At 36.9% G+C, this 15,086-nt stretch overlaps 1 protein-coding gene across 4 annotated transcripts in view; it reads right to left on the minus strand.

Annotated features, from left to right (window-relative positions):
- Positions 1-15,086, minus strand: part of SP3 (Sp3 transcription factor) — a 42,638-nt gene that overhangs the window by 8,570 nt on the left and 18,982 nt on the right. For 3 of the 4 annotated variants that reach the window (XM_038142296.1, XM_038142297.1, XM_038142295.1), the window contains 2 exons: positions 13,397-14,762; positions 1,028-1,220 (listed from right to left, as the gene is read on the minus strand). In XM_038142296.1, the coding sequence (XP_037998224.1) occupies positions 1,028-1,220; positions 13,397-14,762 (1,559 nt within the window). The remainder of the gene's footprint in view (positions 1-1,027; positions 1,221-13,396; positions 14,763-15,086) is intronic. The other variant, XM_038142298.1, reaches the window with a different exon arrangement.

The following is a 15,086-nucleotide window of genomic DNA, read 5'->3' on the forward strand; positions in this document are numbered from 1 at the left end:
CTGTGCTTGCAAGGCAGGTATCTAGAGTATGCAGCAAGAACTGACAAGAGACTTGACAAGAGAAATAACTCAGCCACTGCTATTAGAACTCTTAGTGCCACTGGACACTGACATGTTCTTTAAAGACATGTTAGTGATTTACACTATAGTTCCCAAATAAATAAAGATCTCCATTTCAGTGAAGAAACTGTTATCAAAATGGACAAATTTTAGCATATTGGAAAGAAGCCCCTGCACAATTCTCTCAAGCACAAACACAACTAAATATTTTCACTTGTAAAAGGCAGCTTATTACCCTTCCTCTTTCAAATCCATAATCAAGGCATTCAAAATTAAGTGATTGGAAGTAGAATATAATCTTCAGAAGAAAAAAAAAAAGTAATGCTTTAATGAGATGCACAATAATAAAGCACAGGTTCCAATGCAACAATGAGAGTTTAATGAATTGGAACTTAGTACCTCTTTGTTAGTCAAATCTTACTAATTTTGACTGAAAACAGTTCAAAATTTGTTATTTAGAATTATTATACAAACCTTGTTATATCATACAAACCTTGTTTTTCCTAGGAAATCAGTGAATAAGAAAACTAGGAAAACTGTATTTTTGTAACACCCTAAAGCAATTAAACTGTGGAAAACTGCTCAATCACCGAGGAAATGCAGGAACACAGGATTTAATCAAGTTCTCGACATATGATAGGAAGCCAATCACAGATATGCATATTCCAAAATATTTCATTTTCATATTTTTAGGGCAATGTTCTATCCCCCTCATTTGTACTAGGTGACATCTAACTCCACATTTTTTCAACTAATCTCAAATGAGTAACTCAGAAAGGATGGAATAATCTGCTTTTTCATCTGCAAACCCCAAATGGAAGTGGTAGTCATTGCATAAACTCTTTTGCATAAGCCTGTAGTTTCCTATCACTGCAGACAACTGCTGTTAACAAAAGCTCATTTTTTTTCTTGCCCATTATTCATTTTTCATCATTATATGTGTGATATGACACTGAACTTTTCATACCTTCCACCACCTTCTTTGCAGTTGGGACATGTACATGCTACTCGTCGCAGTCTTTTTCCCTCCTGATGTGGTTGGTCCCCTTCCTCATCTACGACCTGTACTCTCAAATGTGTTAGATCATTAGTATTCAGTGTAGAATCACCACTGAGCTGCCACTCTTCTGGATCAGGATCCTCTTCTTTAATCCTAATATCTGGGGAAAAGAACAAACACAGATCCATAAGTAGCCCATTTAATAGACAGAAAGGAAACCATAATGATCAAATCTTTTTGTTCTTAAGAGCACTATGCCAGTCAAAAGTCAACATCCCTAACGTGCATTCTGACATTGCTTCTGTGCCCTTGTAACCTGTATTTAAAAGTTTATCTTACTATACATTTCAAAGTTGAAGACAAGCTATAACAAAGCATTATAGTTTAAGTTTGAACGGCTCTTGGTGAGGAATGCTGTCACCAGGAGAATACTGCTTGCTTGAAACCTGGAAAAAACTGAGGAACAAGAGACTGGACAGAGGTTGAAGAAAAAATAAACTCATGTTCCAAATGATTCTGAGTAGCCATTTCTGTTTCCACAGCATTTCTGAATTAGTGTCACCTGTAGTAGCAACAGCCTTCCTCAATGGTCTTCAGAAGTTTTAGTATGCACAGATATATATAAAGTAATGTGAGAAATCAATCTAATAAAAGGATTTCACCTGAGAAAGACAGAGATACCTAAGGAAAACAAATAAATTAATGGTTTTGTTCCACTTCCCCTTTTCACCTGAAATTTATGTCTTCTGCATAATACATAGAAAACATTTAGGGAATAATGTTATTCCGCTTTAGACAGAGATAAGCAACAGATGAGCCACATCAATGTTTTGATACACCAGTAGTCAAAGTAGGTCTCAGCAGTTTTCTGTATGCAAAAAGGCCTCCTAATTATTCCTTATAGGATGGACATTTGCAAGTATGTCTGCCCTCTCCCCACAAAGCATTCATTCAATCTAATCCAAGAATTAACTACAGCATCATAACAACAACTGTTTTAACAAATTTACATTTTAATAGGAACATCTTCCCCTCAAACACTATTCTGCATTCCCAGTGGACTCCAAGTCTGGATTCCAAAAAAAGACAGTTTGTATGTATTAGTTTAGAATGCTGAACCCCAGCCCCTTCTTTGATTCAGCAGAGTAGTTTACTTTGCATTTTTCCTGCGAAAATGATTAGCCACTAGCACAAGCTAATAACCAAACAAAGATAATGTAGTGTTTGGTTGGTTTGTTTTTTTAAGCTTCAAATTAACATCTGTCTATCTTTATGGACACATTCAAGAAACTGCTTTTCCAGCAAAACAAACCAAATTATCCTGTACACTTTTATCCTTAAACACTGAAAGCTTAACTGAGCATTGTGGCCACTCTTAAGTTCTTTCTGGGAGTCAGTGCATCAGCCATCATATCTCTGTAATGACAAAGCTGCAGGTTACCTGATAAAACACAAGAAAAACTGTGCTGGGTCATATGATGAAGAGCATCCTGTCCCAGTAGAGATCAGGAAAGAAACCAATAACAAAATATGTAAAGAGTAATAGTTACCTGGTCTACCTTCAAAATCATCTCCAGTATTCATCTGTTTAGAGATAAAGCATATTGCTATACAAAAATTTGCTTTATGCTAATAGAGTCTCAGCGCAGTCATCCCCAACAGCACAGTCTGCCTTTCTTTTGCACACATATAACCATGTGCAGGACTGTCCTGCACCCTACATCACTGATGTAACTACAGTTAAAGTAATTCTCTACAAAATCACTGCATTCGGAAGAGAATTCCAAGTCAAAACCAGGGAAGTCTAGAATATTTATCTGGTTTGGTTGCAAAAGTCAGAGTTAAAAATTAAATTTGCATGAATGGCATAGGCTCTGTGCTCTTCTGGGAATCCAGAAGCAAGCACAGTGACATCTGCTGATTTTTTACACATGCGGTACAACTGTGATAAGCTTGCCCAAGTGACCTGCACACCTTTGCTGTTACCGTCTCAAGTTCCCAATTTCAGACAGTACCATAATAAATATCTTTAATGTGAAGACCTAGAAAACCTGTGGCGACTTCTGGTCTTCTACATGAGCCATCAAACTACCTTTGCTACCAAATTAAGCTATTTTCTGAGACTCAGCTAAAAAGTAACTTTATTATCTGTATGTTATAAATAAAATTAGTTTTATATAAGCTAACATTAAACCACTATAAAACAAAGTTTATAAAATTATCTTTCAAATAACTACTAAGTATACTAATACATTTTAGAGCTACTTTAGAAAAAAAGCAGAAGCTTGATTCACTCTTGCACAGAAGGGCACATAACAGGAATTTAAATACAGCAAGGCAGCAAGGCTGCCAGCACAGGCCAATGCAAGTCTCCAACCAGTTCTTTAGGACTGTGTGTTACACATTATACCCAAAATTCTTTTACCAACCAAATGTAGAACAAAATGTATACTGTATAAATTCTTGGTTTATTTAAAATAACAATTTAAGTACTGTTAATAAAATAACATACAGTTTTAAGAAGGTAATTTCATTACGATCTCCCTAACGTTAGACAGTGGCATATAGTGTGCCTGCAAAGTCAGTAGCTGAATAAGTTAAGACTGCATACATAAACTTCAAAAGAGATATACAAAGATGAATGGAACAAATTAGGGTATGGATCTGTGCTCCCAAGACCCAACTCCACTACTGAAGTCAAACATTCCATATGATTTCTCCTATTACACTGACCTCCCAAAGTCACACTCTAGTAATAGAGATAGACATAAGAGTAGAAGCATGTTCAAAAAGTCTATTACTGCATGCCAGTATCCATGACTTTCCACCTTCTATGCAATGTCTGTCCCACTTTACAAACTTTTGTATTGAGTTCCTTCCACTTTTTCACTAGTATCTCTCTATTCCCAGTTTCTCCCAATCACCACCATTACTGCAGCAGCACAGAGACTTATAATAGTTCTATAATGATAGATGCATAATTGGGAAACTTACTTGGACAAAAAAAGCAGGACAGAAAAAACATACCTAACAATTGAGGATACTGGAGAAGACAACAATTTGCATAGATATACAATAGTTTATGGCATTATTCTAGAAAATGCAAAACTGAAATGAAGACAAAGTAGTACTGTGTTTTTAATTTGTTGCTGTGCGTTCTGGTTATCTTGGTATGGCAGAAAGTGTAGCTATTGCTTTAGTTACTCATCAGAAGGACTATCTCCTACTCCTGGCACACAGAAAAGCACAAACTGGCAATTTACAGACAGGACTTTTTAATACTTATCTTTGTAGACTACACTTTAAACAAAACACAACTAGAAGAAATATCAATAGATATTTATATAGCCTCTTCAGGAGTAGTATAGCAGAGAGTGAACTGCATCAAAACCCACAATGAATGTGATTGCCTTAAATGAGGTCCTCAGAACCAATGAGTCTGTTGCCCTACAAGTAAGTTTTTAAATTATTTCAAGAGATAAGGTTAAAATTCCACCAGTATTTTTTTGAAAGAGTAGAGGGGCCACTCACAAAGCTGTTAAGGTAAACCATGGAGAAGAGCTGGAGATTGTGTTCTCCAATGCAATTGTATTTGAGATGATGAAAATTCACGTAGATACCAGAGACCACGTTTCTCCCCAGTGTTCCTCTAGATGTGCTCTATACTAATTCAGCCTCAACTGAGAGAATTTACATAAACTCTGTAAAACAAGAGGCCTAAAAGAATTTATGTAATCCCTAAATTCATGACAGCTGATGCCAACACTAGCAAATTTGAGGCAACTTTTGTCTTCTACCAGTTAAACACAGGCTAAATAAATGTTACATTTTCTTCATTAGTCTTTTATTTCCATGCTTTCAAATTTCTATATGCCCTTATTTTTAAATTCAAGACTTAGTTCTAGGTAAGTATGAAGGGGAATATTAGACAAAGATATTGTTTCAAACTGCCAACAGATTCTGAAAAAACATATATTGTGTTCAAGCTCTGCTTCCTGTCTAGTGTGGTAGATTTGATTTATGTTTGGCTTTTCCAAGATGGAAATTGGGATCTTGGTGAATAATTCTGATTAAAAGGTAGTATTTCATAGTCATAGAAAGAAAGCCCAGAGCTGGCTACAATACAGAACAAGATTGAATGTATTTGGCAAATAAAACGAATAAGCAAGAGATTTGTTTAAAGTGTTTCAGAAAAGAGTAACCAAATTGACAGGATGACACAATGCAGATGGAAATGCAGTTTAAACTATTCTTGAATACATGTGAACGATAATCTAGTGTGGAGAGAAATACTGTTGCTCATTGATACACCCAGGTCATTTACCTACTTCTCCAGGTATCAGATGAATGCATGAATTATCTTCACATTATGTTTTGGTCTGTTTCAACCAGGACTTAAGAACATGCTATTTTCTTCATCGATGGAAAAGTTTTTAGTTTACCCAAGAGCCACAGAAACAGGGGTAAACTGAGTAGGGAAGAGGATGCAGATTTTTTAATATATCTGCCTTTGCAGAATGTCACAAAGGCACACTTAGTATTACATTATAACAGCCTGCAAAATGCAATCTTCTACTTCAGCTGCTTTTCCTAGATGCTGAAAGCCACCCTGCCCTTACACTCAGCCAAGCTTTACAAGTTCCTGATCTGAGAAGTAGAAATATGGTTTTTGAATTGAAAACAGATTTGCAGCAGCACTGCACATATCTTCCCACCAACTTCTTCACAAAATCCCAATTTGACTGCCATTTCAATTGCTTCTGATTTTTTATTTTTCCAAATAGGGGCTTCCCTTCCTACCTTTCCCAAGAAAAGAGATGTTAAAGAGATGTTAATTCCCACTTCATTTCCATCTTCTCCTGTTGTTTTCTGTTTTCTCTACAGTTCAACCCACATTCCCTTGGAATTTAAATTTCTTAAGACACTGTTCTTGTTCTTTCCCATCTAAACTGGGCTATCTAAATTAAACTTCCTCTACTAGCTGACCAGCTATTCAAGTCTTTCAGACAGGAAACTCAACAGAAATAATGATTTTTACTCTGATTTGTCCCCAAATCTTAAGTCTAAGAAAAAAATCTAAGAGAATTTAGACATTTTTATTATACCATAAATTACAAGGCAACATGACATACACTGCAAAGCATCATCTTGAAATACTGGTAAACCTCAACTCTAAAAAAAGACTGTCATCTAGATTCAACAGCTTTAAATCAGATTTTAAGTTTCTGAGGAAAAATAACTGTTGTGTACAAGCCTAAGAGCAGGACCTTACAATACTCAAGCAGTACCTGCAAAATTATTAAAAATACAACAACAGATTTGTTTCCTTGCAAGAAGTGCAAGTGTATCTCCAACTGATCCTATGCATTACTCTAAAGCAAATATTTAAGTATTTAAATGATTAAAGTTCTTTAGCCAGTGCTACCTCAAGGAACACACTACGCAACAAGGAATAGTTACTTGCCCTACAGTAACTGTACTCACTTGAGATGTCTACAGATTCAAGATTCTGGATTCTTACAGACAGTAATGCCTGCTGCAGCATGCACTTTTTTCTGTTCTTCTCAAAGCTGAAAATCTAAGAAGCTCTAACTAAATAGGGGAAGAAGAGTTGATCATGCTTAATACTGAAGAAGCCACTAACTCCAGAAATATGTAAGGAAAGCAAGAGGATAGAGAATTCTCTGACCAGCAGGACTACATGTTTGTACATAGAAGAATATCAGACTGCTACTAGGGTCAAACAACAGAATTGTCAGCAGTAATTCAGGAAGACAGAACAGTTCAGTAAGTGTTTCTGTCCTGTATTTAGGTAAAAGCCGAATAATCGCCCTACTACGAGATGACAATGAAAAGCTTCCCACTGACAGTAAGTCAGGAACATGTAAAAACAGCTACGGAAGCAAACACTTAATAAATCAACAGATTAGGATAATTTTCATTTGACGCTTTTTAAGAGAAGGCTGAAGAGCTCTCTGCAGTTTTAATGCTGTGAGCCTTTGGCCATGTGAATGCTCCAGTGGGATAGGAAAAAGCTAATACTGTGATAATACTGAAAAAGAGTAAACAAAGACTCAAAGAAGTAGGGACAGAATTAGCACACTCAAAATGCAATTACATGAACAATTAGATTAAAAACTAATTTTTTTATTTAAATCAATGATGACACCGTCGTTGATATAATATACTCGAGAGTTCTGCACAGCAAGTGTCTTACTAGGATACAGGAAAACACTTTGATTAAATGAAGTACAAGACATACTTGGAATACATGAATTAAATACTGGCATGAATTTTAGATGCAGGTTGAGAACTATCATTTCTCTACGATAAATTATGACGATGTCATTGACAATCCGTATTTTTATCACCTTTTGCTCTTGGAATCACTGCCTTTTGAAAAAATATGAGTCTTCTACAAGCAATAAAAGACAGCCCACTTACAATCCAGCCTGATCTTCAAGAGGGCAATCACAACTAGGGTCCTGGTGAGTATTCCTAGCATTATAAAAAGACTGTCGTTGTCCTTGGTAGAAACTTCAGATACTTTTTATGAGCCAGATGCACTGACAAGTTTGGTTCTGATCTCAGAGATCAGAACTAACTATGTGATCCTGCCAGGAGGCTCAAAAGGCAAGAAAACTGCACAGAACCTGAAACAACGGCCCTAAGTGCTGGGACTGAAAAAAGACAGAAGACAAGTTTCCAGCCTTCTTCTTAAGTTGTAGCAGTACTGGAAATCAAATCCCTTCCCTCTTTCACTCCTTGGATACCTGCCACAGATCCCCACAGGTGTATGAGAGTTTTCATTTTGTGTCAGGAGTATCTTGTAAAAAGAGTATTTGAAAAATGCAAAAGGAATGCGTACCTGAAACTGAGTAATATATTGTTTTGTGAACATCCTGAGGATATCTGAGACTAAGGTAACTCAAGCTAACCTCCTTAGCTCTGAGGATCTATACTGCACCCCCAGACACTCAGCAAACACAACATATATTTACTTAGGAGTAAGATACATGCAAAAAACTTCCACCTCACCACCACCAGCTGTGAAGAAAATTCATTAATAAGCAGTTTTGGAACAAAGAGGAGAAAAGCCCATGAAGTAATAATGCAGAGGAAGGATGCAACAATTCAGTATTTTCAAGAATTTGGAGGAAAAAAAAATCATTCTATTCCACAATAGATATTGCACTAAAAAATTAACCAGACTGACTGAAGCTCTGCAAACTTTAAGTGAGATAATTTACTATGTGCTGTTATAAGCACAACTGTGAAACACATACAAACATGATCATCTAATTCTTCCACAATTTATTAATTTCCTTTGAAAATGAAGCTAAAATAAGGAATGTAATTTAAGCATGCTGACAGCAAACTATTTACACAAGATTGGTACATAAATAGCTATAATTCCCGCACTAACTTAAATTCATCCGTTTCCAATTTAATTTTCATATTAAGAAAATAGTGGGGAGAATGGTTTCAACTCTTTTGATTTTATAACATAAAAACTAAATGCCTCAAATGAAAATTGGATAGCCAGAGAGAGACTTTTGTCAGATGAAAATATTTACTTAACATCACTGCTTCAGTGTACTTCATGCATTTCATAGCACTTTTTTATTTTTTAAATCAGATTCTATATCAAAATGATACCATGCCCTTGTCTCTAAGTCTTGTTATAAAGAATGCCTCAGAAGGAAAAACTGCATAACTGAAATTAAAATTAATAAGGTTAAAAAATGAAATTTAAAAACAAAAAAAAAACCTATGCTGTGAAATATTGAAAACCAGCCAAAACTGTTTTAAAAGTTCTAGATGCTGGAAGAAAGCTATGCTTTAAGTAGCATTCTGCACTACTTCATCTGAAACACTAAAACATTGAAACAACCATCCTAGCAAGTAAAACTGTGAATACTTCATTTTTAATTTTGTTTGTTTCAGCATGTAGACTGTTTTAGGAAACAGATATTAGACCAAAGCCTCACAAGATATCAGCAGACGAAAGATAAATTGTCACTTGGGCAACTATTTACCTTGAAAACTATCAGCCAATTTTTTGGTCAAGTTTAGAGTAGCTAAATTACTCCTGCATGACAAAGACATCAGATTCCGGCAGGAACGGAACGAAGCTGCCACCACAAACAGCCAACCACTCCTACTCACTATCAACTGTGTAAGGCAGCAACAGCCTGACTCTAAGGTCAATGGCAGCAGGCAGATGAGTCCTTATGAAGCTGCGCACACTCCTGCAGAAGAGCAGCTGGGAGGAAAGATGTAGAAATGAAGACCTCAGTTTTGGAGTGACACTTCAGTCAACTCTTGAAAGGCATCCCTTTGACTTGATTCCAGCTGTAGACCAACCTGGAAAACTGTCTGTAGGATAAGGTTTTTTCCTATTAAAATAAATGAATCTTCCAGGTGAGTGTGTCTGAGTTGATAAGCAGTAAAGTCCATTCTCAAGCCAATGCTACTTTCTTTCAGGTGATTTGCTAGTGTCTTCAGGTGCTACTGCAATGGTCAAAAGAAGTATGTAAAAAAAAATTATCCAGCATCCTCTAATGAGTTATTGCAACCTATATAAGACATGGTAAAATTGCCAATTTTTTTCAGGAAATAACCAATCCCAAACTGATTCAGTATATTAATAAATAAGCTGAGACACTATTACAATTAGAATTTGATTAACATCATTAAGTTTCCTTCAGCTGGACAATGGCTTGGGGGCAGGGGGAAAATCCAGTAACTTAAAAATTCTTCCAAGCTGACAAAACTTACAGGATCAGAAACATGAAGGCCAAGTTGGTACATTTCAGTTCCTGATAGTTTTCCAAAGTAAACACTACGTTATATGAAAGGTTTGAAGAAGAAATCTATATAAACATGCTAAAAAAAAACCTCCACCTTTCTTGACCAGGCAAGTCACTAAAGAGTAATGTGAACTGTGCATGTAATGGCTCTGTTTGTTATATACAACACACTATTTTATTACAAACTGCCAACAAAAGAGGTACACTTCTAGAGAGCTGTCTCAGGTTTAATTTCCTCTCAAGATAGAAGAGTGAAGCCAAAACACAGGTGAGAAAGTTATCTCACTGCAGTGCTTAATATATAGATACTATTTGATACATCTTTTTGCTAGAAAAGCAATTCTGAAGAGTCCTGGCAGTGACTAACCAATACCCCTCCCCCGGTCACCACAACACCAAGCACAATGAGGAATATGAGCTCTGATAAACATCCTGAGAAAAACAAGCTCGGCCAAGACCTTCCAAAACAAATTTACTGCAATGTAGGTCTGTGCATATGTATGTGTCGTAGAATGGACATTTTGGTACAAACTTAATTACTGGACATCTTTCGAAGGAAACTGTACATTTACTGGACAAAGCTATTAGTTTTGTATTAGGGTTTCAATGGTTTTCCATTATGCAAACAAAATGTAGGACCTAGGTAGGACATTTTTTCCCCTCACACATACGCACAGTAAAGATATCCTCTGCTGCCTACCTGGGGAGTGAGCCTTGGAAGAACACCTCTCACACAATGGGCTGTAACAATGAAAATCTAAAATCTAACTGCTTTCGCAGTCACACTGCTAACAGAAGAAAGTACATCATTTGGACTTCAGATAATTACCAGCCATCTCTGGCACAAAACTAGGAATACGTTCTTTTTATTTTTGCCCCAGGTAGACAAATTTTCTTAAATGAAAACAGAAAATACAGCCTGACTCTACTTGGTATGAAAGGAGTGCATTATCCAGCTTGGGGGAGAAAATACAGGGAAACCCTTCTTATCTTGCTTCAAAGCTTGTTGGTAGTGGACAAAAAAAAAGGAATGACGTAGCTTCACACCCTTTACTCGTTCTGCTGTCTCTTCCACTTACCTTCTTCTTTCAGTTTAAAATTAAACTGTTTTTCCTTATTTGCAAAACAACAATATACTTTTGACTGAAAAAGCCCCCCGTGATTTCATAATCCGCTTCTAATTGTGTATTTATTCTCCAAACTGAAGAAAGGTTTTGAGGGGTTATAAATAAGAAGGGGACAAACCCCTCTGGAAAGTATTCTCTCAGACAAAACACCAGATGCATACAGAAAAGACACTGAAAGTCAATCAAGATAATTCAGTTTGATTCTGTCAGAAGCAGTGTCACACTAATCATTACTGCGGAAAAGTGAGCTTCTTCTAACATAAAGGAAGGGCCAATTACATTCTCCCCAAATTTAGGGAATGGCAGTTTTAATACCTTCCAATCCATTTATTATTCCTAGACAAGTAGGAAAAATGTTACTATAAATCTCCGTCTTATCTTTAATATAACCAGGTGTTTTATAGCTATGCACTTCAGGAGAGAGTTTCAGCTACTCATCCAGTACTTCTGCCTGTTAAACGACATTTCATATATCCCATTTAGGCTCTTGCCTAAATGTGAAATTCCTTACAGGAGAATACAGTTAAAGAACACTTCGTGGAACTCCCTTGCATTTTATAATAAACCACCATTGAAACACTCTTGAGAATGATCAACAGACAAAATGATACACACCGCAGATCAGACTCAACTTCTTTCTCATGTGCCTAGCTGGTCTGGGGATTTTTTGCTTTCTTTCTCCTTTTCCTTTGTATTCTTCTTCTGAAGTTTTTGCTACATTAGTCCACAAGCAGTATCATTACTACTAATGATCATTATCATTACTAGCTACATGATCCTATACCAAATATAAACCTCAGAAATAATCCTCCTTGTATTAGCCAGAGAGCAAATAATAATTAGTAAAGGGCTCTTTCTGAGACTTAGGTTCTGACATCTGAGTTTAGCTGTATTAACATGCAGAATATATGCTTTTTGTTACTGACATCTATATTCTCAGAGCTAACAATGTGTGATGGAGACAAACCAAGATTTCCTGTGGTCACCGTAAACAGAAAATTTAAGAATCAAGATCAGACAGAAGAGCAAATGCTGTGAGCAGAGAATATTCCTTTGGTGCTGTTGTCTACAAGCCAATGAAAAGTAGGCTTATCTAGATATGAATAACTTCACTTGATGGTAAGTTCATAATACCAAAGTAAATTCCAAAATAAAATTAACTAAAAAACATCCCAGCACAGTATTTTCAATTCAAATTTTAGATTTCAAATGGGAAAGCAAGCTTCTTGACATAGAATACAGCAGTATCAGTAACTATATAGGTATTATAATCAGTAGCCTTTGGAAAAAAAACTCAGCAGGTCTTCTAGGCGTGTTTCACTTAACATTGCATTCTTCTCACAAGCTAAAATAGACATACAAACCATGCATGCTTCACTGAAATATTTATGCTTCAGTATCTTGATGAACCAAAGGGCATTACAGTAAAACAGGGATTCCCAAGCTACTTTGTGCAACAGTTCCCCCCACATGACCTCTACTACTCACTCTGCCCCTCATAACTAGCCTGGGCACAACCCAATAATGTGTTTAAATGGCTTCTGGTATAGAAAAACCTCCTGAACTACAAGCATCTATTACTCTTTTTGTTTTGCTAGTTATGCCCTGAAATTTTGAAAGGACTGTATCAAATTTATCAAAAATAAACAGGCGTGTTTATTTCTTCTCACATTAAGAAACACCTATTTTAAGAAAACAGTATTTCTTATCCACTGAGATAAAACACTGTGATACTCATAATTAATGATTGTACTCTAAAACATAATACAAGTAAGCAGTACTGAAAATTCACACATATTCTTTAGCATAGCCTCCATTTTGATATATGCACTCTTGTTTCACTGACCCTTACACAAGTTTTCTACATCATAGTAACACCGAGAGTAAATCAGTAGGAAATTAATTTAATGAAAGAGCAGATGAATAACGGCATCTCAGGGGGTCTTAAAATTTTAAGAGGAATAAAAATTGCCTAAACAGAAGTATTTGTATTTTCCATAGAAACGTCATCTATTCAGGACTAGAAAGAACAGGTATGTTAATGATACTGATGCCTTAGAAGAGAGGCAGCTGATAGCCAGATTTCCCCCTTTTCAATTTAGTATACAGATCTTCTCCAGGGTAAGACCTTTAAGTATAAACACTGAAGTGCTGTTAACTAATATAACTATTTGGGAGTTACATGAGCTCATACTAAAAGGAGTGAGGTAGGACTATGTTTTAAAATTACAGTTTCTAATCGAACAGCATTTTCAAATAAAATCTATCATCGCCATGTTGAACCCACTGTATTTGTAGGCTTCAATAGCAAGACAATGACATTCTCATTATCACCATTTAAACCAACATCATGCAATAATAAAAACCAATCTCTTGTAAAAAAGTAAAATAAATACCTGCAGGACTGCCAGCATTTTCTCCTTGATGCAGCTGAATACCAGCAGAATCTATAGAGTTTACTGTAACTGTCTGTAGATTTGGCAATTGAGCAGTGCTTAGACTAACTGGAGTTGATGTCAACGCACCACCTGCTGCAACTTGACCAAGAGTGAGAGTCTGCACAGGAGTCAGAGTTATTTGTTGACCAGGTGCATTCTGAATTTGCAAGTTCTGCAAATTCTGAACTCCTTGTACTTGAAATGTCTGCCAGGTTATCTGCCCAGAAGGGGTCACTGTTTGTGCCTGAATTAAGAAAGTTCCAGGATTCAGCTGCAGTTGAAGATTTTGAAGAGCCTGTTGAGATATACTTTGACTTGCTTGAACACCATGGATTGTCTGTTGCGCAATACCTTGTACAATCTGGGCTTGACTGGTTGGCTGCTGCGACTCTTGTAGCTGTATGTGTTGTACAATTGGCTGTGCTGTGGAGACCTGAATATTCTGAGCCTGCGTGTCATCAGAGACTGATGTCTGGATGTAATTTCCCTGAAGATCAGAACCATGAACTTGACCGCTAGTTGTGGTCAAGTCATTTGCATTTTGTTCCAATATACTTGAACTGTCTATGGTAACGGGCAATTGCGATGATGATGACGTTGGCACAAATAAGTCATTATCAGTGGCAGTTTCTGTAATTTCAGGAGAAACTTGCTCACCAGTCCTCTCAGAAGTATCTGAACTATCCATGGCCTGTCCGGTATTTATCAAGTGCCCATCTGCATTAATGCCTGCTGTCATGGTTTGAGAACCACTGCCAAGTCCCAGAGAATCTAGATCAACACTATTAATGGGTACAAAAGTAATATTCCCTGGCAGTCCAAGAGGGACGTTAGCAACCACTTGTGCTTGGCCAGGGTAAGACGAACCACCAATTGCAACTCCCTGAACCTGGACTTGACCAGACTGACCAGATAAGATATTCTGAATATTAGCTGACGACGTTCCAGAGGCAATGATGGTTTGATTGGAGCCGGGAATGATCTGAATTTGACCAGTTTCTTGATTTATACTGCTATTATCAGAAGAGGCTGCAAAGCCAAGTTGAACCTGCTGACCATCCGCTGTCTGGATCTGGGGTATTACTTGGTATTGTACGTTAGACACTGTACCATTCGACGAATCTGATCCTGGTGCAACAGAAAAGATTTGTTGATTTTGCAAACTCTGAATAGGAAGGACATACTGCCCACTTGAAGTTACTGTGGCAGCACCTGGAATCTGTACTATATTACCAGCTTCATCCTTTATAGTGGTAGGAGCTGCAGACAAGACCTCCCATCTGTTTGGAGCTCCAGCTAATTGCACAGAAGCCAAATCCCCTGTCTGAATAAAAAGAAAAAAGAAAACAAAAAATTAAAACAAACGTTATACAGACTATGTGTGAGACCAGTCATGCAATTCAGCACTAGATATTGATACGCTACTGGAAAACACGCAGTACAGCTCATATGACCATGAGCAATTGGATCAAAGCTATGAAATACGGATTTTATAAGGATCTACTGCCTAAGTCAGGGTAGCCAGCCTGCGGGTCATGAGCTGCACATTGCTCGCGAACATGTCAAATGCAGCTCCTGTGTCACGGCTATGTCAGGTGACCAGCAGCAGGGTTATTCTGGTGGCAGGGCTGCTGGGTAATCGAAACCC

This window comes from Motacilla alba, chromosome 7 (assembly GCF_015832195.1).
Source record: "Motacilla alba alba isolate MOTALB_02 chromosome 7, Motacilla_alba_V1.0_pri, whole genome shotgun sequence".
Taxonomy (NCBI): domain Eukaryota; kingdom Metazoa; phylum Chordata; class Aves; order Passeriformes; family Motacillidae; genus Motacilla; species Motacilla alba.